This window comes from Arvicanthis niloticus, chromosome 1 (assembly GCF_011762505.2).
Source record: "Arvicanthis niloticus isolate mArvNil1 chromosome 1, mArvNil1.pat.X, whole genome shotgun sequence".
Lineage (NCBI taxonomy): Eukaryota > Metazoa > Chordata > Mammalia > Rodentia > Muridae > Arvicanthis > Arvicanthis niloticus.
The window spans coordinates 97708721-97732876 of NC_047658.1; the positions used below are offsets into that span (position 1 = coordinate 97708721).

Below are 24156 nucleotides of genomic sequence, written 5' to 3' on the forward strand. Positions count from 1 at the left end.
GGCTGGGGGTCAGAGGCCCTGCTCTTGGGAGAGGGGGCTGGGCCTGCTAGTCACGGTCCAGATGGCAGTGTTAGCCACTAATTGATGTTCGCTTTAGCCTTAAATGCAACACTGTGCTGTGTATGGATGAGTGGTCCTTGCTTGAAATCAATATCTTTCTACTCTCCTCTATTTTCCATCTTCCTCTCTGCCGCCGGCCTTCAGACAGCTCCAGAGGGTGCCTTTGCCTCTGCAGATGCCCTCCTCAGCAGGCTGGCCCATCCTGCCTCTCTCTGTGGTGCACTTGGCTATCTGGAGCCTGACTTAGCAGAAAAGAACCCCCCAGTATTTGCCCAGAAACTTCAGGTTTGTAGCCCACATGTGACCTTTTTGGAGTTTGTTAAAACCTCAGTAGAAAATGAAACCCTGAGCCAAATTGAGCTGAGGCAGGACCTAATGAGGCAGTACTGGGAATGTTCCAGATGAAGTCTTTTCCTCTCAGACACTGATATATGTGTGTGCTATATCCAGGACGCCAGAATTATAAAAATTGTGTGATTACGTACTGAATGGGCTGTTTCTACTTTTGTTGGGAAGTTGGTCCCAATAGTCATTTTCCAGATGTATTGATAGCCCCAGAGACAGTGTTTATTTATGATTTATTCACTAAAGCAGAGGTATCCGGTCAAGCCAAGCTTTGTTTAAAGTACATAAGACAATCCCAGATTCCCATTGAGATAACATCTGGACTGTTTTATACCTGGAACAAAGTAGGTATCTCCACAGTGGAAATCTGACCATTCACATTACCATGCCCTGGACCAGGAATTGAGGCAGATCTAGAGAGACTGTTAACAGGCATCTGAGGCATGGCCATTTTACAGCAAGTGCTGGCCAGCTTTAAAAAAAAAAAAAAAAAAAAAAAAGGAAAGACATCAAGGAATACAGTAGAGTTAAAAATTGCCGTCCTATTTTGAAAATTAGCTCATATTTGACTGCATGGTATTTCTTGACAGACTTTCAAAGGGGTGATTTTTTTTTTCCTCAAAAAGGAATTTAAACCCCAGTTTCATGATCTGCTGAGGTATTGGTTGTGAGAGAAAGCTGAGTGTATGTTTTTCCACGAGTACCTGTCATGCTTTTGTGTGGCACATTCATTCCTGGATGTGGAGAACCTTCTGTCTGTCTTGATACATTTCCCTACGGTTTGCTCACCCCTACCCCTTGGGCAGGAGGAGTTAGAGTTTGCTGTCATGCGGATAGAAGCCCTGAAGCTGGCCAGGCAGATCGCCCTGGCTTCCCGCAGCCGCCAAGACACCAAGGTACCTGTTTGCCACTGCAGTGCGCTGCCTTCTGGGAATGCTGTGTGTGCCACGGGGTTCCAAAGGGCTGCTTTGCTAACCATTGGCCAGGTGGGCGTTGTGGGTGTCCCATGAAGTGTGAGTTCTCTGAAGCTGAAAGTGTGACTCTTACACAAACACACACTGAGCGCATGTGTGGGGATGAGGTGGTGTGGCCAAGCATAGGAGAGTGAGAGAAGCTAGCATATAGCACAGGGGATTAAAAAGGCTTTGAATAAGGTGGTAGACTAGTTATATGTAAAACTGGTTAGTACTGGTTCACCAGAACAAAAGAAGAATCCCCCTTGGGGTTATCTTCCTTTCCTACAGATACCCTTTGCCTCTCTATAGGAAAAAGAAATGTGTAACTTTTCTGTTTTCTAGAAGATTCCATCCAACTTTACTAAGAGTCAGTAATAAGTAGGAATTGAAAACAAGCCAGGCAGTGGTAGCTAGCCTGGTCTACAGAGTGAGTTCCAGGACAGCCAGGGCTATACAGAGAAACCTTGTCTCGAAAAACCCAAAAAAAAAAAAAAAAAAAAAAAAAAAAAGGATTGAAAACAAGACTTGCTACAACAAGACTTGCTACAAGACATTGGATGATGAGCTAGACAAGAATAAAGAGTCTCAGGTTGTAGGCTAAACCATCTCTGTCACTGTGATCTCCTTTGTCACTATGTTGGCCATACAGACTGAACAGCAGGCAGAGAAATGCTTTATTCCAGGAAAATACTTCCCCCCACCCCCACCCCACCCCACATACACAGAATGGGTAACAAACCATTTGCTTCACAAACCAGAGTGTGTCTGCTCTTGATTTTTGAGCAGCTTGTGACATTGATAGGACATTCAGAGTCTTCCTGCCTGGCTTCTAGGCTTGGGAATGATTCTTAACTGTGTGACATGTGACATATAGCTGGTACCTCACCCTCTCACTGCCACTGAGCTGTGGCTCCAGTTTCACTGTCTTCCCCCCTCTGAGTTTGGCCAGCCCAATGAACTGTGTCAGACCAGGGCTGGAGACCCCTGCTTTGTTTGAGCCTTGAATGACTTAGAAAACCTTGCTGAGCCTCAGTTTTTCAGTCTCTGAGATGAGACTAATCAGCGTGAGTTTGCCTGTGGAGGTGAAGCCCACACGAGCAGCTTTGTGCCTGCACTCCTGATGTACACTGGTGTGCGGTTAGCAAAAGCGGCAGCTGTTAGCTAGGTTGCACAGTTAGATGTTCACAGCACCTCTCCTGGTAAAGCAGAGCTAAGTCCGAGTTACAGATTGAGAAACAAGGGCCACATATCCAGAGTTCACCAGCCTGTGGGGAACCAACCACTAGACCTGGGGTCGCCAGTGGACCTGCCTGTCCATCCCCACCTCACATTGTAGGTCATTTGCAGAGAAGCTCCCATCTTACGGTCTAGGAACAGAAAGCCTAGCTCTGCTCTGTCCCAAGGGTCCCCACACAGGATCTCGCTAGCTATATTCCAAATTGAGTCCCCTCCTGAAGACAGGAAGTGGGTATAATGTGAGTGCCCAGACTGGGAACAGTGGCACACAGGGCAGGGATAGAAATGTAAACAGAAATCAGGGGTGTCTTTGTTCTTGTTTCCAAAGTGTACATATGAGTTGAATTGCCATGAAAGGGGATTTTCAGGAGAGGATTGGGCTCCTCTCCCATCCCCACAACTCACCCCCCCACCCCCAGATTTTCTTTCTTGAGTGTGCAGAAGAATTGCCCAAAGCTTGACCACTGTATGTATGATGTATTCCTGTCTTAGAGAATATTGAAGTCAAGTTGGGCACATTCTGACAAGTAGTAGTTCAGGCTTAGTACAAGGCATTCTGGGAAGCGGGGCGGGTACCCTGCCTCCTTCTAAGAATTTGCCAGAGTTGTCATCCTATCTGTGGCAGCCTCAGAACATGTGTTCTAGTTTTTATTTAGACAGCAGTGCCACACAGACTCACAGAGTATAAGCTACGAGAAAGCCCTAGTCACCTTCTAATGGACTTAGATGTGTGTACTGAGGGATATTCTGTCCAGGAAGAGCTAGAGCCCCCGCAGGGTGGGAGGAACATTCACTATAGTAGCTCGTGTTGCTTTTGGAAAATACCTGGTAACCGTGGTGCATAGAAAGAAAATAGATGCTCCTGCTATAACCAGCCCACTCCTGAGGGATCTATTGACTCACTATAGGGAGCCCCCTTGTGGGCTTCTCTCCTGTGTCTGTGCTTGGTGCCCCCTCTCTACCTCAGAACCAGAGGAGGGTTGTACAGAACACTGTGGCTGTGGGCCAGGTTTCCCTTTCTGCCCTGGGATCTCAGACGAGGGTGATGTGACCCCGTTTTCCTGGCAGTAACACAAAAACATGGAATCACTTAGGAGGAAGGATGCAGTCTTAAGGGGATGAAAAATCAGCTGATCCCCAGAGCAGCTTTGGGGTGGACAGAGCTGGGTCAGCCTCCAGAGCTGTAGTGAGAAGCTCTCCTTCTCAGACTCAGTTAGAAATGGCTCTGGTGTTGGACTGTTGCTTTCTTTCTTTTTATTTTATTGTTATGCTTTTTAAACTTTATTCTTTGAGAACATCATATGTGCATACAATGTATTTTGATCATATTCAGCTTCCAACTCCTCCTGGATTGTTCCTCCCCCCTTCCCCCAAAAGTCATGTTCACCACCACTACCCCCTGCTTTATTATTGAAAATATACATTTTTCATACAGTAACTCCCTGTCCCACTCCCCCCGGGCTGTGGCCTTCTTATTCCATTTCCCCCACTTGCTTCTGCTGGTGCTGAGTTCCGTGTGTCCCCAGGGAGTGAGCCTGAGGATTCGTTCTGAATGCACATCATCCCTGAATACACACCTCAGTGCAGCAGCCTGTGTTCCATACTCAGCTCGATCTCTGGCCTCCCAAGGTATGGGTAGCAGGGTATGCTGGCAAATTCTACACGCATGACAACTTGGTTTTGATCTCTGGGCTTGTTGGCCTTCGTTGACAAGGGGGACCTGTGATGAAGATGGAAAGATGTGTTCTGGCAACTTAGGATCCTGACTATACAAATAGGAAGCTTTTGGCTGGGAACAGTTCCCACATAGAGGGGAATCCTGTGTGTAATTACCTCGAGAGACAGAGAGAGAGAGAGAGAGAGAGAGAGAGAGAGAGAGATATCGAGAGAGAGACCGAGAGAGAGGCCGAGAGAGGCCGAGAGAGACCAAGAGAGACCGAGAGAGACCTGGCTTAGATGAGCAGGTGCCTAGAGTGGTCCTGAGCTGGAGCAAGAACAGGGTCAGGGGAAGAGTGTATATGTATTCTTGTCAAGCGACACAGCATCATGACAGGGATGGTATTTATTAATGACAAGAAGCCAGCATCGTTCCTGTTGAGCTTCTCGTGAGCCCCTACAACCATAACTCCTCCCCTCCACATTTGATGCTGAGTCCACAGTTGAGACACATCCCTGGAAGCCACAACAGTCTGAAGAGTGACAGAGGACTGGTTGGTGGGCTTGTTTGCTCTCTGGCTTCGGAATCTGTGGTTGGAACCTGTAATTTACAGACTGGGAGACTGAGTCTTGATGGGGGTGGGTACAGCTAGTTGATGTCTGGTACTAATGCCTTCCATGGAGGACTGAAGTGTAGGGCCAGGGGCCTCACCTGTGCTTATAATTCCTGGGTTTGGGAGCTGTCTGCTCTGGATGTGTAGCATCCGGCCAAGGTCCTTCTGCCTGGATGCTGCCACATGGCCCAGATACCCTGCAAGGCTCTGAGCCTTAGCTTGGTTTTCCTGGTCCCTGGCCTCACCTATGTGACCTTCTCTTAGGGCTCCCTAAGCCTCTGATCTGAGTTTGCCTCTGACTGCTCTGGGGACAGTGATCTTGCCTTGATCATGATGTCCTTCCGCCATCCCCCAAAAGGCCTATCGATAAGGAAGGGTCATGAGGAGAAGTGTGGGACTGAGTGCACGACACAACTCCTGCTGTCAAGGTCAGCTCAGGAATCTGAGGGGAGACAGCGGCCTGAGGAACCTCACAGTTTCCAGCCTGTAAAAACCTGTAGAGGGTTGAAGGTGGCAGCAAAGGTGCCTTTGGAGTTAGGGCCATTTCACATTTTAGTAAGGAGGATTCTGGTGGCCTCTTGGCCTGCGTGAAGCAGCAAGACTACGATTGCGGGTTTAAAAATAATCTTAACATGTGTGTGTGGGGGGGTGGAACCTTTTGATTTCACTTGAAAACATTCATGGCTGAAAGGAAGAGCCTAGGTGTAAATTCTGAAGTTCATTATCCTGCAAGCATCTGTAGGAAGCAGGGAATCGAGGTGGTCCTGGGGCTGTTCACTGATTGAAAATGCCAAGTTGGTGGATGAAGGATATTACCATGGGGTCTGGCTCCTTTGCATCCACTTAGAAATCCCTCTTTATTTTTCATCCTATCCTTGTTTTACAAAGGACATTAGGCAGATTAATAATTTCTGATGTGCTCCTTGGTCATATTTAGCTCCTGCCCTGTACTGATAAGAAGTTCATTTTCATTATTAAATTCTTTCTCTCTTGCACCGCAAGGAGCTACTAATTTACTCTGGGGCCGAATTAAATCTCATTTTGAAAAACTTAGACCCAGCCTTTCTTCAGAAGTACCAGACTGAGTTTAGCAGTTCCAAAATTCTGCTCATTTTGAAATTTTATTTTTTCTCAAACTTCTAAAAATGTACATTACCTGTATGGTTGTTTTACCTGAATGCATACATCTGTGCCGTGCATGTGCCTGGTGCCCACAGAGGCCAGAAGACGGTGTCAGATCCCCTGGGCCTGGAGTGATAAAGTGAGCCAATATAGGTGCTGGGAATTGAGCCTGAGTCCTCTGGAAGAACAGCTAGTGCTCTTAACCACTGAGCCATCTCCTCAGCTACCCCATCCCCCTTTTAAGGAGCACATTCAAAGTAATGGTGTGTTTGGTCTATCTTTTTTAAGTTCGCTTCCTGACTTTGTGTCTGTGAGCTTTTCTGACTACAACCATTAAATGGTGATTTCCTGGTATAATTTTCCTATTGCTACTGAGATGTTTTCCCTCAGAGGAGTAGCGCTACAAACCATTGCCAAGAGCAAAGATAAGCCCTCCATGCAGAGCCTCTGCCCTGCCACCTGGAGGCGATTTCTCTCCTGAGAGAGATGGCAGCCTGCTGCCAGGGGCTGGTAGCTTATGTTCTAGGCAGATGTCCTAGAAACAGAGACTTCCCCAGGACCAGAAGCTGAGAAAGACATTCATGGCATCCCATCTGACATGTGACTGGAGTCCATGCCCTGGTTAACCAGATCTTTGTACTTCTGGCTCTGAAGGTGGTTCACTGAAGGTGAGCCGAGAGATTTCAGGGCAGCCTTGGGCAGTGAGATTCAGGTGATCTATGAGTACCATTTGAGGGTAGGTAGTGGCCAGTGAACTGGGGGATAGTCAGGCTGAGTGAGTTGGGGTGACATATAGATACCACTTGAGGGTTAGCTCAAGGTCTCAAGGGCAGGCAGGGACAATAAGATACAGGTCACAGCAGTTTTCTAGGACAACTAAACCGTTGTGTGCACCTTGCATGTGAACACTAATGGTTCCTAAATGGTCACCTCCAGTCCTATCCTTTGCTCTTGTACCTGCATGTTCTAAGTGCTTCCCTTCTTTAGGCCCTTAGAACCCGATTCTATAGTGAGGTGAGGTGAGGTGAGGTGAGGTAAGGCTGGCTAGTCCAACATTCTGCCCCAGGGCCTTAAGTCCCACCCTTCCCAGGACCACGGAAGCACATCTCAATCCTCACCCTCCTGTCTCCTCCCCTCTTTCTGTATAACTGTGCTCTGCTCAGCACTCAGTTTGTTCTCCGGTTCTCCAAGGATGGAGCAGTCCCGCTCTGCCCAGCAGGCCACCATCAGCTCCCACTGCAGCATAGACGTGTGCTCTAACGGGGGTGCAAGCTTCCTTGGCAGCCGTGACAGCACCGTGAGGTTAATGCATAGGACTGAGAGCGTTTGATTGGATGTTTGGGTTGCCGTGGAAGTAGGCTGAGAAGCCTGGCCATGCTGGTTGACCATGCTCCTAACACTGCATTTCAACTGTGTTGCAAGTTGCTTAATGTTCTGTGGAATGGAAGAATAGCCATGTTCCCCCCTCCTCAACTCTCTGAGGCTAGTAACTGAACCCTATGGGACACAGAGAGTTGCAAACTATTGTCAGTCAGGTTTGGCCGGTCAGCACAGCCTTTGTTGCAGGCTTCATCAGGGAGAGTAGATAGATATTGTTGTTGGCTCCAGGTTTCCCCTTTGCAGTTAAACAGCAGACCTCATGGCAACACACTCTCAAATCCAGACAAGGTTGACAAGAGAAGGCTTCAAATTTTGTGTGGATCACATCCTTTTAAACGGAGCCATGTGAACATTACAAAATTTGGCAGTGGTCAGTTGTACAAAAATGATCTAATCTTCAGCTATTGAAAACTAGGCAGTGTAGACCAGCCGGCAGAATAATGACTACTCTCTACTTACAGTGCCTAGCTGGCTCAGCAGCTGATAAATGCAGTGATAAGCAGGCTGCAGACATGCTGGGCCCACAGGGTTCCTAGTTACAAAGGCTGCCGTCTCCTTAGCCCCTTTGTGTGCCTGCACATGTGCAGTATGAACGCTTCCAATCCCCTGGACCTGGCATTGCTCTCATCCATGAGTCTTTGCATTTCCTCATAGTTTCGATGTTCTTTGTTTCAAAACCATGCAGCTGAGCGGGTGAATGCAGTTCTCAAGGCCGTACGTGCAGCCTTGTGTGTCACACCATTAGTGGTAACTGTCCTCTCTTTCTTTCTTTCTCTCCTTAATGAAAAAACATTCCACAGAGGGAGGCTGCTCACCCACCAGATGTCTCCATCTCCAAAACTGCCTTGTACTCCTGCATCGGGCCCACCGAGGTAGAGAAACCCCCGGGCCTTCTGTTCCAGCAGCCAGACCTGGACTCTGCACTCCAAGTTGCCAGAGCAGAGGTAGGAGACCTGTGGTGTCTGGAAGGGCCATGTTCTTGACACCTGGATAGGATCTGAGTCTGCAGTGTCAATAACTGTATTTACCTGTGAAGCTGGAGACAGACTGTCCTCCAAACACTGTGGGCTAGATGAGCGACACCCCATGAGTTCTAATCTGCCCAGTCACCATGCTAACAGGCGTGGCCGACTTGCTATAGAAGAGATACTTTGCCGTAGTTGTTCCCCAGGGGGCCTCAGCAACAGAGTGTTGATTTCTCTCCTGCCTGGGGAAATTCTCTGGATGAAATCTTGCTTTTATGTGAGAAATTTTCATCCCATGTGTGTATATGATGCGTCCTGACTTTGGTCAGAACGGAATGCACTCATTTGGGAATCTACATTTCTTCTTTCCCTGACCTTAGGTCATCGCCAAGGAAAGAGAAGTCTCAGAGTGGAGGGATAAATATGAAGAAAGCCGGCGGGAAGTGGTGGAAATGAGGTCAGTAGGGCACAGGCTTCCTGCTGCCTAGCCCTGCCCTCTGGCTTCATGGCGATCGGTGCTGCGGTACCCCCACCTTGAGTAGTGCCTTCTATAGACAAAGCTCACTTTTCTCTATTATGCACAGCTAGTATTTTTGCATAGGTGGTTTTTAAGAGATTTTCCTTTTTTAAATTTTTAAAATATTTTCACTATTCTTAATGATGTGTGCCTGTGCATGCACATGAATGCAGATGCCCTTGGAAGCCAGAGACATCTGAACCCCCCAGAGCTGGAGCATGGTTGAGAACCACCCAACATGGGTTCTGGGTCTTCTGGAACAACACAAGTCCTAACTGTTGAGGTGTCTCTTCATCTCCTTCAAGTGTTTTTAGAATAACACCATGCATGAGTTAAAGAATCTAAGCGTGTCCTGTGTCCCCCTCCCCCACCCCCTTCCCTTAACTTCAGCAGGCTTTGCGTTACTGTGTACATTTCTAATAGGAAACAGAACACCTAGATGATGGTTACAGCCTGTTTTCTGGGCCACCAGCACATCTTCCCAAAGCACTGTTCTAGCTCTTCCCACTCCTTTCTGCAGTCCTGGTGACTGGATTGGATGGGCAGAGACCCTGCATCTTCAGAGGACTGCTCTTGCAAAGGGATGCTTGACAACTTGTTATTTTCATCTGGGGGAATTGCCAAGCAATGCTGACACACACCTTTATTCCCAGCACTTGGGAGGCAGAGACAAGCAGATCTCTGTGAGTTGGGGGCTAGTCTGATCTGTATAAGAAGTGATAGGTCAGTCAGAGTTACATAGTGAGACCCTGTCTCACAAACCTACTTGCAAAAAATAATATATATATATATATATATATTATTGGTTTAAAAATACAAGGGAAGGAGCTGGAGAGGTGGCCCAGTGCTTAAAAGCACTGGCTGCCCTCCCAAAGGACCTAGGTTCAAGTCCCAGCACCGATATGGGAGCTCACAACTGTCTGTAACTCCAAATCCAAGGGCTCCAAAACCTTCACACAAATATATATGCAGGCAGAACACCGATGCACATAAAATAAAAGTCATAAGTCATCAAAAATGCAAGGGGGTAAGAAGTAGCTTTGGACTTTGAGGAAAATCTCCTCCGTCAGAGGAGACCAGCTCATGTTTTCTGAGGCTTTGGAAGAAGATACAGAGAGAATGTTAGGGAACTCCAAGAGCAATCAAGAAAGGCTTCCTGGAGAAGAAAACTGTTGTGAACCTTACTCTTCCTCAACACTTTGCCTCAACGCTTTGGGGCTAAGTGCTCTGGTCAAGAGAGAGAGAGAGTGGGGCTCTTGGGAAGAGACGTGAAGAATGGTGGACAAGACAGAGGTTCTGATCTCAAGTCTCATACCAAGTCTCGTTTATTGAAGGGAATTCTGAGGTATTTATACGCTTTTGCCACGTGCCTTGTAGGCACGTGGATACCACGTGCCTTGCAGGTGTTGATATGACGTAAGCCTTACAGGCGTCTATAGCGTGGATAGCACGTGCACTGTGGGCCTTGCAGGCTTGGATACCACGTGCGCCTTACAGGCATATATGGCCTGGATAGCACGTGGACAGCACGTGAACTGCACGCCTTGCAGGCGTGACTACCACGTGCGCCTTGCAGCTGGGAGCAGTAAACAGCAACACAAAATATGTGGGATATCAGAGTGTGCTTCAGCTGTTGTAGGCTATTGAAAACCAAATCTCTTATCAGGGTATATGGTTCCAGATGGCTGCAAAGATAATCTGCTAAAAGTCAGCTCCCAACAGAAAACATTTGAATTAGACCTTGGGAAACAGATTCTGGGTGGTAGAAATAGGAGGAGGGGGCTGGAGAGATGGCTTAGTGGTTAAGAGCACTGACTGTTCTTCCAGAGGTTCCAGGAACCACATGGTGGTTCACAACCACCTATAATGGAGTTTGATGCCAAAGACAGCGACAGTGTACTCATATGCATTAAAAAAAATAAATAAATAATTCCTTTAAAAAAAGAAGTTTTCTAAAAGAAATAAGAGGAAGTAAGCAAAGACCCTGGGCTACACTTGGAATGAGAGAGCCAGGATCAGGGAGGAAATTGTCTGTGCACATTGAGCCACCATGTCCATGAGCTGGCTAGAAAGTGCTGAGCTTATGAGACCGATGAGGTGGGGGAGCCCTTGGGGGAAGCTCTGGCCTGTTGGTTCACATAGTGGACAGTGGGCTGATGCATGCTTCGGACAGTGCTGGACGAGGGCTCTACGCCAGGAGAAGGAACCTGCTGATGAGTTCAGGGATGAGTACAGAGGGTGTGAGTCCAACACTGGCCGGCCGGATCTGTGCTGTTGCTCGCTGGTTACACTATCCTGTTACTGTAGCTGAGTGTGCCTTTGCCTTTCTTCCAGGAAAATTGTGGCTGAATATGAGAAGACCATCGCACAGATGATCGGTGGGTGTCATGACTGGAGTGCTCAGGCCCAAACTGTGGGGAGGGAGAAGAACGGGAGTGGGTTGAGCAGCAAGGCGCAGAGCCAGTTCCTCTCAGAGCAGTGGGTTGACCAGAAGCAGCGCAGCTGCACTGTGGCTGTACCCTGAGGATAGCCAGGAGACTGTACTTCACAATGACCTGGTGTCTCCACAGTTCTCATTTACCTAGCCAGGTGATCCACCATGTTGGGAAGGAGTCTGAGTTTAGCCATTAGGTTGTGTGAGAGCTTTGGATTTTGCTTGCAAGAAGCATAGAATTAGAACCTCTAAACCCCAATTTAGTTTAGAGTCAATGATGAAATACTCAGACATCCATAACACATGGATTTAGGGCCAGGATGGAACCTGTGGCAACTCCCTACCCAATACCCTTCCTCTTGTGATTGGCAGACCCTGGTAGCCCATCCCAGCTATCCCTAAGATGTGACACCTCCATCAGAACACTGCATCCATGACAGCCAGAGCTGACAGATTGCTTAGGCCTGAATGAAAGAAGGTCCTGTGTTAGTGAATGACACACAATGACTGATCAACCTACTTACCTTCCTCCCTCCCTTCCTCCCTCCCTCCCTTCCTCCCTCCCTCCCTTCCTTCTTCTTCCTCCCTTCCTCCTGTTATTATCTGTCTCCCCATCTATCCCTCCCCATCCTCCTTCTCTATAATGAGAAACTCTTGGAGATATTCCAAGACCAGGTTCTATAATCTTGGGGAATTGGTCTTCGTGTTGATTTTATGTCTAGCTGTCTGTTTATTTGCTTAGGTTCATGGTAACCAGTTTTTAAAATAATTTTTTCCACCTAAGGATTTGTGGGGTAACCATACAAGTTTACGTGCTGAGCCTGGGTCTGCACAAGCCTAGGAGAGCCCTGTAGCAGATGTTTGGCTTTTTGAGTCCCACCGTCTGTAGCTTACCCCAAGATAAACAGCTCAGTGGCTTTTGCAGTAGCAGGAGGGCCAACAGTTGAATGGCTGGCCCTCTCAGGAGTGTTCATTGTGGCTTACATTACTGAGGACTGGTTTACCTCAAGCTCTTGAGGTATGTTCAGCCACATTGATCCCATGGAAGATGCATCACATTGGAACAAAATGCAGGCGTTTATGGATGAGATAAAAACTTTAACACACTGGGAATCTAGGAGCTGGTAAAGAACTGAAGAGTTCTCTTCTCTCAGTGTAGAAAGGGGTTGACTCCTGGTGTCTTGGGATATGACACTGGCAGATGCTGGTGTGGTGTCTAGGGAGAAAGGCCTGAGGTAAGGCTTCCACAGCCAGCTTGTAGCACAGAGCTAGGGACATTCAGAGAAGCAGGAGTTCCCCTTGGTGGGCTCTAAGCATGAGGGCCTCTCTGGCTGACATCTCAGGGGAGCCATTATAGTGATACGGAAGGTACTAGATGCTGTTTCCTGCTTCTGAGATAAAGGAGAGGGTATCGGAGGCATGGTCAGTCAAGAGGAGTGGGTATCAGAGGCATGGTCAGTCAAGAGGAGTGGGTATCAGAGGCATGGTGCATGTCCTACTTGGACTCTGAACAGTTTTCTGTGCACAAGAGAACCCCCCAGGATGGCTCAGTGAGACTACTACATCCCCAGTTGAGCAGAGCATCACTTGGATAGCATCCCTACTGTGTGTATAGTCACGAGCCTTACTCACCAGCCTCTTCCTCATCTGCTTTTACAAAGCTTTTTGTTTTGTTTTTTTGTTTGTTTGTTTGTTGGGTTTTGTTGTTGTTTTTTGTTGTTGTTGTTGGGTTTTTTTGTTTTTGTTTTTGTTTTTCAAGACAGGGTTTCTCTGTGTAGCCCTGGCTGTCCTGGAACTCACTCTGTAGACCAGGCTAGCCTTGAACTCAGAAATCCCCCTGCCTCTGCCTCCCAAGTGCCGGGATTAAAGGCGTGCACCACTACTGCCCGGCTTACAAAGCTTTTCTAACCCAGAAAAATTGTATGTCAGTTGCTGTGTAGGGTCACTGAGGCCACTAGACAGACAGTTCAGGGTCCGTGTAAACAGTCTGTGACATGCCTGGGAAGGTGGGTGAACCTGCCTGCCTCAGAGGAGAGGGAGTCTCTTCACATAGAGAAACAAGCCAATGGGTCTCCTCTGGATTCCACACTTCCATCCCGGTTTCATTCCGCCTGACCATCAAGGAGAAGCCTGGCAGCTTAGGACCAGAGTGAACGTTTTGAGGTAGAGCCTGGTTCCTCTGACCCATGCTAGCTCTTCCTCTCACGTAGCTTTCAGGTACTCCACACCTCCTCATCCCTTCTCAGTAGCAGGCTCCTTGGGATGTAGGACAGGAAGGAACCTCTGTGCTTTCTGCATTCCAGATTGTTGCAAATTTTTTTGTTGTTGTTTGTTTCGGCTTTTCTAACAACTGCCTTGATTCTCTGTTTTGCTCTCATTTTCTGTTGCTCCTTGCCCTTTGCTTGCAAAACAAACAGGCAAGCCTGGTAAGTAAACGCTCCCCGCCCCCACCGCATCTGACACCTACCCATCGCAGCCCCTTGCTTGTGTTTTGTTTTTCTGGCTTGGTTATTTTCGCTTTTGTGTACTTGCTGCATTCCCCCCTCCGATTTAATAGTGGTTTGCCTGCAAACGCCAGAAAACCCCATCAGGGTTGCAAGTCCAGAGTGTCGTGTCTGGGGGCTGAGGCTGATTTCCTGACTTTAAGAGCCTAACTTTGTTGGTCACAAGTTAGAAGATTTGTGCAGACGTGCCAGTGCCTGGCTCTCCTGGGAACCGGGCAGTTCTATTTTTAAAAGTGACAAGAGGAAAAGCTCGGGCTGGGCGACATCTTAGATGCAGGAAATCAGATGGACTCCGTTTGATAAATGGCTCCTTCAGCCTGTCTGGTGAAATGTATACGTGACCACAGATCAGCCCAGAATGTACATTGTACAGCATGCTGGGAACAAAGGAAATGGCTAAAGTTTGGTCAATAACATCTAATGGAACTTGCCAATGCCCTCTCTTTTAGGAGTGTAGGTATAGCAAGTAGATTACTTGTATTAAAAAGTTCTCTGTATTTAAAAGGCAGTGCTTCATGAGTCATTGAGGGGCTATCCCACTGAGTCTCGGGGGATAAAGAGCTTCTATGGGCAGTGCTTCTGTCGACAATAGGTCAGATTCCAGGCTGTCCCTGGGTGCCAAGATCTTTGTATTCATTCTCTTCTTTAAATTGCCCCAAATGCTATGGTCTAGAAGCACTGCCATCCCTGGTTCTGGTGAGGAGATACAGCAAGGTTAAGGACACTGCCCAAGGTCACACACCAGACAAGTTTCAGAGTTGTGATTCCAAGCTGGCATGTCAGACTCCAGAGCCACTGCCCTTGGTGGCTTCTGGGTGCTGCTGAGACTTCTAAGAACCCTGGGATCAGAGAAACAGGAGGAAGGGATATTAGGCATCTCCTTAGGCCAGTTGTTTTCCAGGCTAGGCAGGTCCTGGGTCGGCTATATCTGAATCTTCAGGGAGCTTGTTCCTTGTGCAGATTCCCCACCTTGACCTGCTGAGTCAGAAAGTAGGAGGAACCCATGTCTGTTTGAGGAGCCATCCAGCTGGTTCTAATGCACGCTCACATCTGACATTGCCTTGATTTGTACACAAGACCTTGGGACCACCAAATTTCTGGGCTTTTCTACATGTCTCTGTCAGGCTTGGAGTAAAACTCAGGCTGTGACCTCCACTGTGCCACACAGCAATAATATACTGAACTTAAAAAACAGCAAGAGGGTGGTCTATCAGAAAATGGAAGGAAAAACAACTCAAATCAAAATCTGAGTGTTCCCAGTGGGAACTGTCCATCATAGAGGGAGGCTCGGGAAGAATTTGATCATGGCTGTGTTTTTGTCTTTGGGGCTGAGCCTGGGCTGTGCTGTTCCCTCAGTGAACAAATGACTTTGCTGTCCAAACCCTCTTTCACCTTCTGTAAGGTGGGGACAGGAAAACTTTGTATGGGTCACTCTGGGGCCACCCTTGTTCATGCAGCTCATGGATCAGGTCGCAGGACCACTTGTATGGAGGGGGTTTGTGTGCCCAGGGCAGAGAAGTGAACCAGACCAACCCACAGCCAGCCCTTGAGGAGAGCAGCCTGGTTACTATTGTCATTGCTTTCCCGAAACACCTGACAGACTCAACCGAAGGGAAGGATTTGATGTTTGCCTAGCAGTTTCAGAATAATTCATCCACCATGGTGGTAAGGGTATGCAGTTCATAGTTTGACTAGCAAGAAGCAGAGAAGAGATACAGGAAGAAGCTAAGGCAAAATCAGGCCTGAAGGGCTTGGCCCCAGTGACCTACTTCTTCCAGCCAACTCCCACCTCCTCTCTCTCCTGGGCGCTGGGGGAGGGGCTGTCAGGGCTGGAGCAAGTGTATGGGGTGCAGCCTGGGTTTTATTCTCAATACAAGAGGAGGTCTCGAAGGTAGCATGAGCAGAGATTTACTTTGCAGTTGAGGCTTGGTGGCTGCCATTGCTGTCTCTGTTGTTAGAAGTTCCACATGTGATTTCTGTCATAGTAACCAGCTCTAAGCCATCCTGGGCAATAGATAGCACCCCCCCCCCCATGTGACCTGGGAGTGACAAAGATCTACTGGGCTGCATACCTTTCCCCAGGAGCTCTTGATCCTGGGAATGGGAGCTAGGAGATGTCATTTAATCCACTGTCACCAGGAGAGGCAAGGCTCCCCTGCCTACTCTTATCGGCAGCCAGCCTGGAGGGTGGTGCACAAGGTGGGGTTGGGGGACTGTGTTTGTGTCAGAGACAGTTTGTCCCATAGTGCAGAGACATCCGAGTTCAGTGTGGGATGGGAGAGGTCAGAGACATGGGTGAGAGCAGAGCCGTCGCTCTGGCTAGTACCTGCATTCTAAACTAGGCCCAAATGGAACTGTGTTGCCTTACTGAGAAGGCAGTTTGCCTGGCGTGTGGTATTTTCTACAACCAAGAAATCAGTGTTGTGAACAGAATTTCAGGGATGTTTTTAGGGATAAAGAAACCTCTTTCTCCTAGTGACTAGTCTATCTTGATACCATTTTGGAAGAGTCACCCATCACCCCAAGGGCCCTGACTTCAGCACCCTTTAATCTCATCTTCCCAGAAATACAGTAGTGATTTTTTCTTTCTGACTCAGTGTAGATGGGCTTAGAGAAGGAATTGTAGACCACAGGGTCTCCAGTGTAGTTGTGTAAGGGTTGCATTGATCAGGTTAAAGGTTGACTTCTCCCCAACATGACATGTCATGGCCCCAGATCTATGGTATCAGGTCTGTGAGGACTGTCCCTTTGGAGCCATCTGGGAGGGAAGGCTCATGGGTTCATTCCAAGGAAACCCTTGGGTTGTACTCAAGGCCTAGGCTGGCCCCTGTAGATCTAGTATGGATTGGTTGGGGTCCATTGTCTGACTCCTGTTTCTCCTGCCAGAGGACGAACAGAGAGAGAAATCCATCTCCCACCAGACTGTGCAGCAGCTGGTCCTGGAGAAGGAGCAAGCCCTGGCTGACCTGAACTCTGTGGAAAAGTCTCTGGCTGACCTCTTCAGGAGATACGAGAAGATGAAAGAGGTCCTGGAAGGTTTTCGAAAGGTGTGTCTGTGGAGCAGGAGTCCAGGTGGGGGCTGGAGAGGCAGCAGCAGTTTTTGAGGTGGGGGTTGGGGGGCTGGGGTCCCAGATGTGGGGCGGTAGTTCAGGAAGTCTGTCTTGAGCCATTGTGAACAGGAGCTAAGGAGTCAGTTGTCTGTTCTGGATGCTCTATGGAACCCCTCAGTGTTTCTTTTTGTGCTCCTGTCATGCCAGAATGAAGAGGTGCTGAAGAAATGTGCGCAGGAGTACCTATCCCGAGTGAAGAAAGAGGAACAGAGGTACCAGGCCCTGAAGGTGCACGCAGAAGAGAAACTGGACAGGTAATTCACCACTCAGCTGAGCCAGGAACTCCAGTGGCTCTCTGACGTTGGCTTGCAAAAGGTGGCTGGGGCTAAGATGGTATTCAACCGCCACCCACTGAGAGAAGCAAAGGACTATAGTATAATGTCGGGGTTGGGGCATCCAAAGCACTTCCATATCACAGCAGTGGTGGGGTTCTTAGGGTTCCAATGTTCAGGTTCTAGTTAGTGGGGCTGCATCCAGACCCAGAGATGGGAAGAGGAAGGTAATCCGTACAGCCAGTTACCGCGTGCCTTGTTCCAACAGAGCCAATGCTGAGATTGCACAAGTTCGAGGCAAGGCCCAGCAGGAACAAGCAGCCTACCAGGCTAGCCTGAGGAAGGAGCAGCTTCGAGTGGATGCTCTAGAAAGAACGCTGGAGCAGAAGGTAAGAGGGTGAGGCTTGGGCACCCACGGCTGTGAGTCCTCTCTCTGGCTGGTAATGGAGGCTGGTGGGCTGGAAGGGGGTCTCTGGAGCAAAGCCAGGGCAGCTTCTATAGGAGCTCCTGCCTGGTGACCATACCTACATTAGATCCAGTTTGGGGTTTTTTTGTTTTGTTTTTATTTTTTCCTTTCTGCTTATCTTACAATAGCTGTCTACACAGTGATTTTCTACTTTTCATTCCTCCACAACATTGTTTGTCAGATATTTGTTAAGCACTACTGTCTTAGTTAGGGTTTTACTGCTGTGAACAGACATCATGACCAAGGCAACTCTTATAAGGACCATACTTAATTGGAGCTGGCTTACAGGTTCAGAGGTTCAGTCCATTATCATCCAGGCAGGCGTGGTGCAGCAGGAGCTAAGAGTTCTACATCTTCACCTGAAGGCTGCTAGCAGAATACTGACTTTCAGGCAGCTAGGATGAAGGTCTTAAAGCCCACATCCACTCCAACAAGGCCACACCCACTCCAACAAGGCCACACCCACTCCAACAGGACCACATCTTCTAATTGTGCCACTCCCTTGGATGAGCATATACAAACCATCACAACTAACATGCCAGACATTGTCCTTGAACCTTTCCAACTCTCATTCTTACTGGAGAGTGGGTGGGGAACCCACCAGTCCCCTGACAAGAAAGTAGGCCATGGCAGAGCCGGGCATATTTAGATATCCTCCAGGTGTATGACCAGTGGGCGAAGCTCCTGAGGTCACTCAGTCTGTTCCTAGGTTTCCTGATTTCCAGTCTGCCTCTTACCCTACTACTTACCCACTGTGTCCCTGGATGTCCCAGTGAAGACCTCTGCCATCCTAGAAACACTCCCATTCCATGTGGTCTTGAGGGCAGGGTGTCTAGGCTGAGTACCAGTCACCCTTGCCCTGGTGGGTGTTGACTCCCTCTGCTAGGTGCTGTCAGAGAAAGCCTGCCAGTGAATCAGGTCAGCGGCTCACACACTCCAGCAATCGTATGGCCCCGGTGAGCCTCGCCCTTTGTCTCATTTCCTTGGTCCCCTTTAGCCTGAAATATTTTAGATAAGAGAATTTCCCCCGATGTCAAGTGTGATACTAACCCCACCCCACTTCCAAAAACGACCCTGGAAAATCATATTTAGCCCTGTTCTCTGAGGATAAACAAAGGTAGCAGCTGCTGGTGAGTTGTCCACAAGAACTGTTTTAGAAAGAGAAGGGCAAACCAGTGCCATGTGCCAACCACTGTAGCTGCCAGGGATTTCTGGGCTCTGCTGATTGTTCAGAGCAATCACCATCGAGACAAGACACAGCTGCAAAGCCAAGCATTTGCTCATTCATTGATAATTAATTCATTGATAAGTACTGAGTACCATTATGGGTTTGCTATTGGGTCTGTGTATATTTTTATAGAAGTAGGATGGTCCATTAAAATAAAGACCATGTGCCCTAGCCACTGTGTGTGGAGGGGGGAAGTTGTCAGTGCTTCCACGATATAGATTCCATCAGACTGTGTTTAACTCACCATATGGTGTTACTTCCTGAAGCAGGAGCCAGGACATATATTTCCAGGGTCCTTGGCCCAATCAGAACAGCAAATGAAGGTGATGCTATGTTTTCCAGTAGATTAAAAATACATGGATGCAAACAAGCTGGATAATAGCAAAGGCCAAAACCTATCCGCAAAGGTAATTTCCTTTCTAACTAAGCTTCCAGGGGAATGAATTAATTGTGGTGTTCCGCCCTGGAGGACTGTAAATGATGTATAGCAAACAAAGCTTGTCTTAAAGAGATTCAGAAATGCATTCACCAGGGCAGGTCCATGTGAAATGCTGGGTTCCACGATGGGGCTACTTGCCCAGTGGTGGCCGATGGTGCTGGGGTTTGACTCTAGGGATGGATCCCCACTGGGTCCATGGCACTGCACGTTAAGTTTAATAGAACGAAGCTGAGTAGTTGCAGGCTTAACTGGAGCTTGTGTTCTAGGCCGGACACATCTGTTCCTATTTGACTAGCTGTGTACTCTTACACATAGCACTTAACTTCTCCAAGCCTCAGTTTCCTCACTTACAAAAAAAAAAAAAAAAAAAAAAAAAAAAAAAAAAAAAAGGCTTCTTTTAAAGGGCTAGCATGAGAACTGAGGGAGGCCACAGCATCCTGGATGGCTTTAGCTTGGTGATTGGCATGTGGTATTCATAACAAAATAAAGATTAGCACATGGCCAGCAGGGGGAAGTGGTGGTGGTGGTGGGAATAACTAGGATTAGTGGTCAGAGATTTTAGCACGGATGTGAGCTGGAGCCTCAGAGTATGCTTCTGGGCAGGATGTGGGCCATGATCAAGCTGCTGGGAGACAGTGCTTCCCCCTATACCCCCATGACAGTGCAGTTTCCTCTTCTGGGTGAGTACTGTGTTGTGGAGTGCTGGAGTCCTAACCCAGGGACAGCCATGGACTGAGCTGAGACATAATGCAGGAGGTTCCAGGAAAGGGACTGATGGAGGCCAACTTTCCTCAGCATCCCCAGTTATCCATGTGTGTAGCTGCCTTTAATTGGGCTTCAGGGATAGGCAAAGAGTGGCTTCTGCATGAGAGGAACCCCCTGAAGTTACCTGCCTCTGCCTTGCCTTCTGCACTTGCATTTACAGCGCCACCTACTGGGCATCTTCTAAACAACCCTAGCATTTCTCTAAACCCTCCTGGGCCATTGTCAGGAAAGCCATGTAAGAGCCATGGAGGTGCTTAGCCTAGCAACAAAAGCTAGCCCTCCGCTAGCTCTGCTCACTGTGTTTTTACGTTTGCAGGACTTCGCTTTCTTACCTTATTTTATTCTCACCTACATTTTAAAGATAGGGAGTCCAAGGTTCAGAGTAACTGGGCAACTTGCTCACGCTCACCAAGCCATAGCTGGGATATAAACTTAGTTTGTTTCCAGCTATTTCCTCTAATTACTGTAGATAACTTTAGGAAAGACCAAGAGACTGGGGAGGACTCCCCTATAAGGAAACAATGTTGCTACTGATTAACTAGTAGCTTTCTTTTCTTTCTTTTTTTTTTTTTCTTTCACTTTTTTGGTGTGTGTATTTATATTTTCATTGCTTACACAGATAATATTTCAGGCCTACCCACTGTGTTTTGAGTAACCAGTTAGGGGGCTCGTCCTGGGAAGAAGCTGATGAAGCTGATTCTTCTCCCAGAAGTCATTAGCTTCCTGTAGGTGTTTGTCTAAGGGTGGCCCATTGAGATTTCCCCTTTTATGTTAAGATGTCTAACTGATACTGTCATTGTTTGAGTCTTGTTTTAGTCAGTCATATTATTGAGGTATCAAGGGTATGGCTCCCCTGTCATTTCTAGGAGACACAGCTATGTGACAGACTTCCTGGTCCTCTGACTCTGGGACTCTTCTGCGATTTTCCCTTAGCATTAGGTTGCAGGAATTGTGATAGATATATTGTTAAGGCTGGACTTCTCACAATTTCTGTATTATGACCAGTTATGGTCATCTGCAATGATCTCTCTTTATCACAAATAGAAGCTTCTTTGGGCAAGAGCTATATTTACCATTATAGGGGTACATTTTAAAAGGCGGTGAGGAATTGTGCTGACTTAATAAAGTGTCAGCAGTAGGGTCTCTCTAAGGTCCACACCTCACTAATCCTGGGTAGTTATGAGGTTTCTGGTACCAAGCATGATTCCCTCCTACACAACAGATAGAGAACTGTTGGTTGCTATCAAGATATGAGTGCCACTACTACACCTTTAGGGACATTGTGTTAATCTGGTCATTGTGACCATAGGTGTCACCGATGGATAGAACCATGGATTGCTTCCCTCCCTTGGTGGCTTGCATAGCACTTTTCTTTTCTCTTTCATTCTCGCATATATTACATCCTGCCTACAGTTCCTACCCTGTGGAGGGTAGGAACTTTCTGGTGCGACGGAAGCTAGACCAGCAGATCAATCAGAGACTTGCAAGTTAGATCACCTCAAGTCCCCCGAGACCAGTGTCTAAAATCAGTGGTGTCTTCAACAATGGGGACTTACCTTCAACCTGTGAGAGATGTCTGTACCCTGCTACTCCTCTCTAGCCCCTCCCTCATGGTCTCTTTATGCTTAACCAGTTTCTTTGGTTACTTTTGAGACAGGGTCAGTCACTGGCCTAGAACTTGATAAGCAGGCTAGGCTGGCCAAGGATCCCCCTCTGGCTGCCTCCCCCTGTTCTAGGCTTGCAGGTGTGTACTACCATATCTGGCTTGGTTTTTTTAAAAAAAAAAAAAAAAGATTCTGGGATTGAATTCAGATCCTCCAGTTTGCAACACAAAGGCTTTGCTGACTGAGTCATCACCCGAGCTGACTGGCTCGGATTTCTTTTTTTTTTTTTTTTTTTTTGACTGGCTCAATTTCAAACACCAAGATCCCCTCTCTTGTCTTTCATTTTCAGAATAAAGAGATAGAAGAACTCACCAAGATTTGTGACGAACTGATTGCCAAGATGGGGAAAAGCTAACTCTGGACCAAGCGCTTGGCCTTGGCCGTTGCGTGCAATACGACTGTCCGTCGGCACACTGTTCATCCTTCCGACTCTGTGGACAGGTTCTCCTTTCACTTCCGTATGCACTACTGGGTCCTCTTTCTAAATAAGGTTGGTTTGACCGTATGCAGTGCCGAGACCTACCAGGATTCCTTGCTATCCGTTTGCATTTTCTAGTATAATTCATAGCAAGTTGACCTCGGAGTTCCTGTATCAGGGAGACTGTCAGATTCTCTAATAGAATACACATTGCTGACCTTGGCCTTGCCCTTTGGCGAGCAGCATCTGATGTGCCGTGAACACGTGCAGCCTGCATCGGGACTCTTGCCTTAAGGAGTGTACAATTGATCCACATTTGCTGGTTTGATTTTTTAAAAACAGGAATGCATGTTTCAAATAAAGTTCTCTATTGTAAATAAATTTTTTTCTTTGGGTCTTGGCAGCAAGTGTGTCTGTGAGTTATTTTCTGGGAATGGCTGAGTCCTTTCCTTTGTTAAATCATATCAGGTTTGGTCTCTGCCTCTTTGGGCTCTTTTCTTTGTTTATTGATTTAAATTGCATTTCCTTCATTATCGTGTCTGGGTTTGTAAGAGGGAGCAAATGAAAAATATTGATTGGGGCTTAAATAAGTAAGTGGATATATTGGATTAGCTTAGATTTCATTTTTACAAAGCCTTGGTCATTAGGAGGCCAAAAAAAAATCTGTTTCCTTTTATAATTGTGTGAAGGAAATGGCAAGCTGTCAGTCTTTCTGTCCTGCCCCTTGGAGCCTGACCAACCCTGAAACATTGACTATTCCTTTATAAGTGGCTAGGAAAGGCCCAGGAACACCTGGTGGGAGGCAGGCAATTAGCTACCAAGCTTCCTGATGCTCTGACCTGCCCATGTGACCTGTGAGGGAATGTAGGGTAAAGGATGAGATGGGGGATGAGGAGGTGGAAGGTACCCTGGTTTTCTGGGACTGCGGTCACAAATTCCCACAAATACAACAGCTGATAGCTTCCGAAGTTCAAAGTCAAAGTGTCCAGTGAGGTTTGGGCACTCAAAGAGAATCCGTTTGGTCCCCCTCTCCCAGCTTGCTGTATCCTTTGCAACATTCAGCCTCAGCTGAACTTTCTCAGCCTTTTGTGTGTCTGTCTCAAACATCCCTTCGTAATAGATGCTAGCACCCTGGCTGAGCTGTATCTCCAGGCCTTTTTATTTAGTATGTAGTAGATGTTCTCACCTCAGCTAAGCTGTATCTCCAGGCCTCGTTTTATTTTGAGACAAGGTTGCTCAAACCGGCCTTGAACTCATTCTGTAGCCCTGACAGCCCCTGACTTCCTGTCTCAAGAAGCTGGCTTTCCAGGTCTGTGCCACCACACCCACTCCTTCTCTTTATAAGAATACCATCACTGGACTTAGAGCCTACTGCAAATCCACAGCAATCTCAGATATCTTGAGATCCACAGTTCCATCTGCAAAGGCCATTTCCGGTTACAGCCGTGTTCATGGGGAGCAAGGATTAAGAAGTATGGATATATTTAGTTTATCTCATTTCATCATGTATTTATGCATGAGTGAGGTCAGAGGACAACTTTTGAATGCACATTATGATGGTGCACATGTGGGTCCTGGGGATCAAACACCAGGTGGGTCACCAGGCATGGCTATGAACGCCATTACCCACTGACACATGTGCACCAGCAAAATAGGTGTCCTGTGACTGTGGAAAGCAGACCTGTGCTCCAGGGTCTCAGTTGAGCTCCCCCTTTCTGCCCCAGACACAGCAGCACCCACACCTATCAGGGCAGGTTTTAGGCAGCCTTGTCTGGGAGAGAGGATGGGCTGAAAGTCTCAACTGTGACTCACAAGGTAGATGAAACTGGGCCATCTGGTCAGGACAAAGGGAGATAGATGAACTCTCGTGGGGCCATTGATTCTGTGGCAGTGGGTTGCATCAAAGGGTCTCTTGAGAGTTTTTGCTTCATTTCCTCTGTATGTAGGCTCCATTGGTGGAGCTCTGGCCCCATTGCCATCCTCGCCTGACAGACTCCCTTCGCCT

General features: G+C 47.7%; 1 protein-coding gene across 16 annotated transcripts in view; it reads left to right on the forward strand.

The window, feature by feature from the left end:
• The window catches only part of Tacc2 (transforming acidic coiled-coil containing protein 2), a 214624-nt gene extending 192070 nt beyond the window's left edge, over positions 1-22554 (forward strand). For 9 of the 16 annotated variants that reach the window (XM_076911611.1, XM_076911624.1, XM_076911669.1 and 6 more), the window contains 9 exons: positions 205-345; positions 1212-1301; positions 8170-8313; positions 8715-8791; positions 11186-11229; positions 16676-16836; positions 17047-17153; positions 17440-17560; positions 22023-22554. In XM_076911611.1, the coding sequence (XP_076767726.1) occupies positions 205-345; positions 1212-1301; positions 8170-8313; positions 8715-8791; positions 11186-11229; positions 16676-16836; positions 17047-17153; positions 17440-17560; positions 22023-22088 (951 nt within the window). In that variant the 3' untranslated portion in view covers positions 22089-22554. The remainder of the gene's footprint in view (positions 1-204; positions 346-1211; positions 1302-8169; positions 8314-8714; positions 8792-11185; positions 11230-16675; positions 16837-17046; positions 17154-17439; positions 17561-22022) is intronic. The other 7 variants (XM_076911639.1, XM_076911636.1, XM_076911638.1 and 4 more) reach the window with 2 other exon arrangements.
• Positions 22555-24156: the final 1602 nt, after the last annotated feature.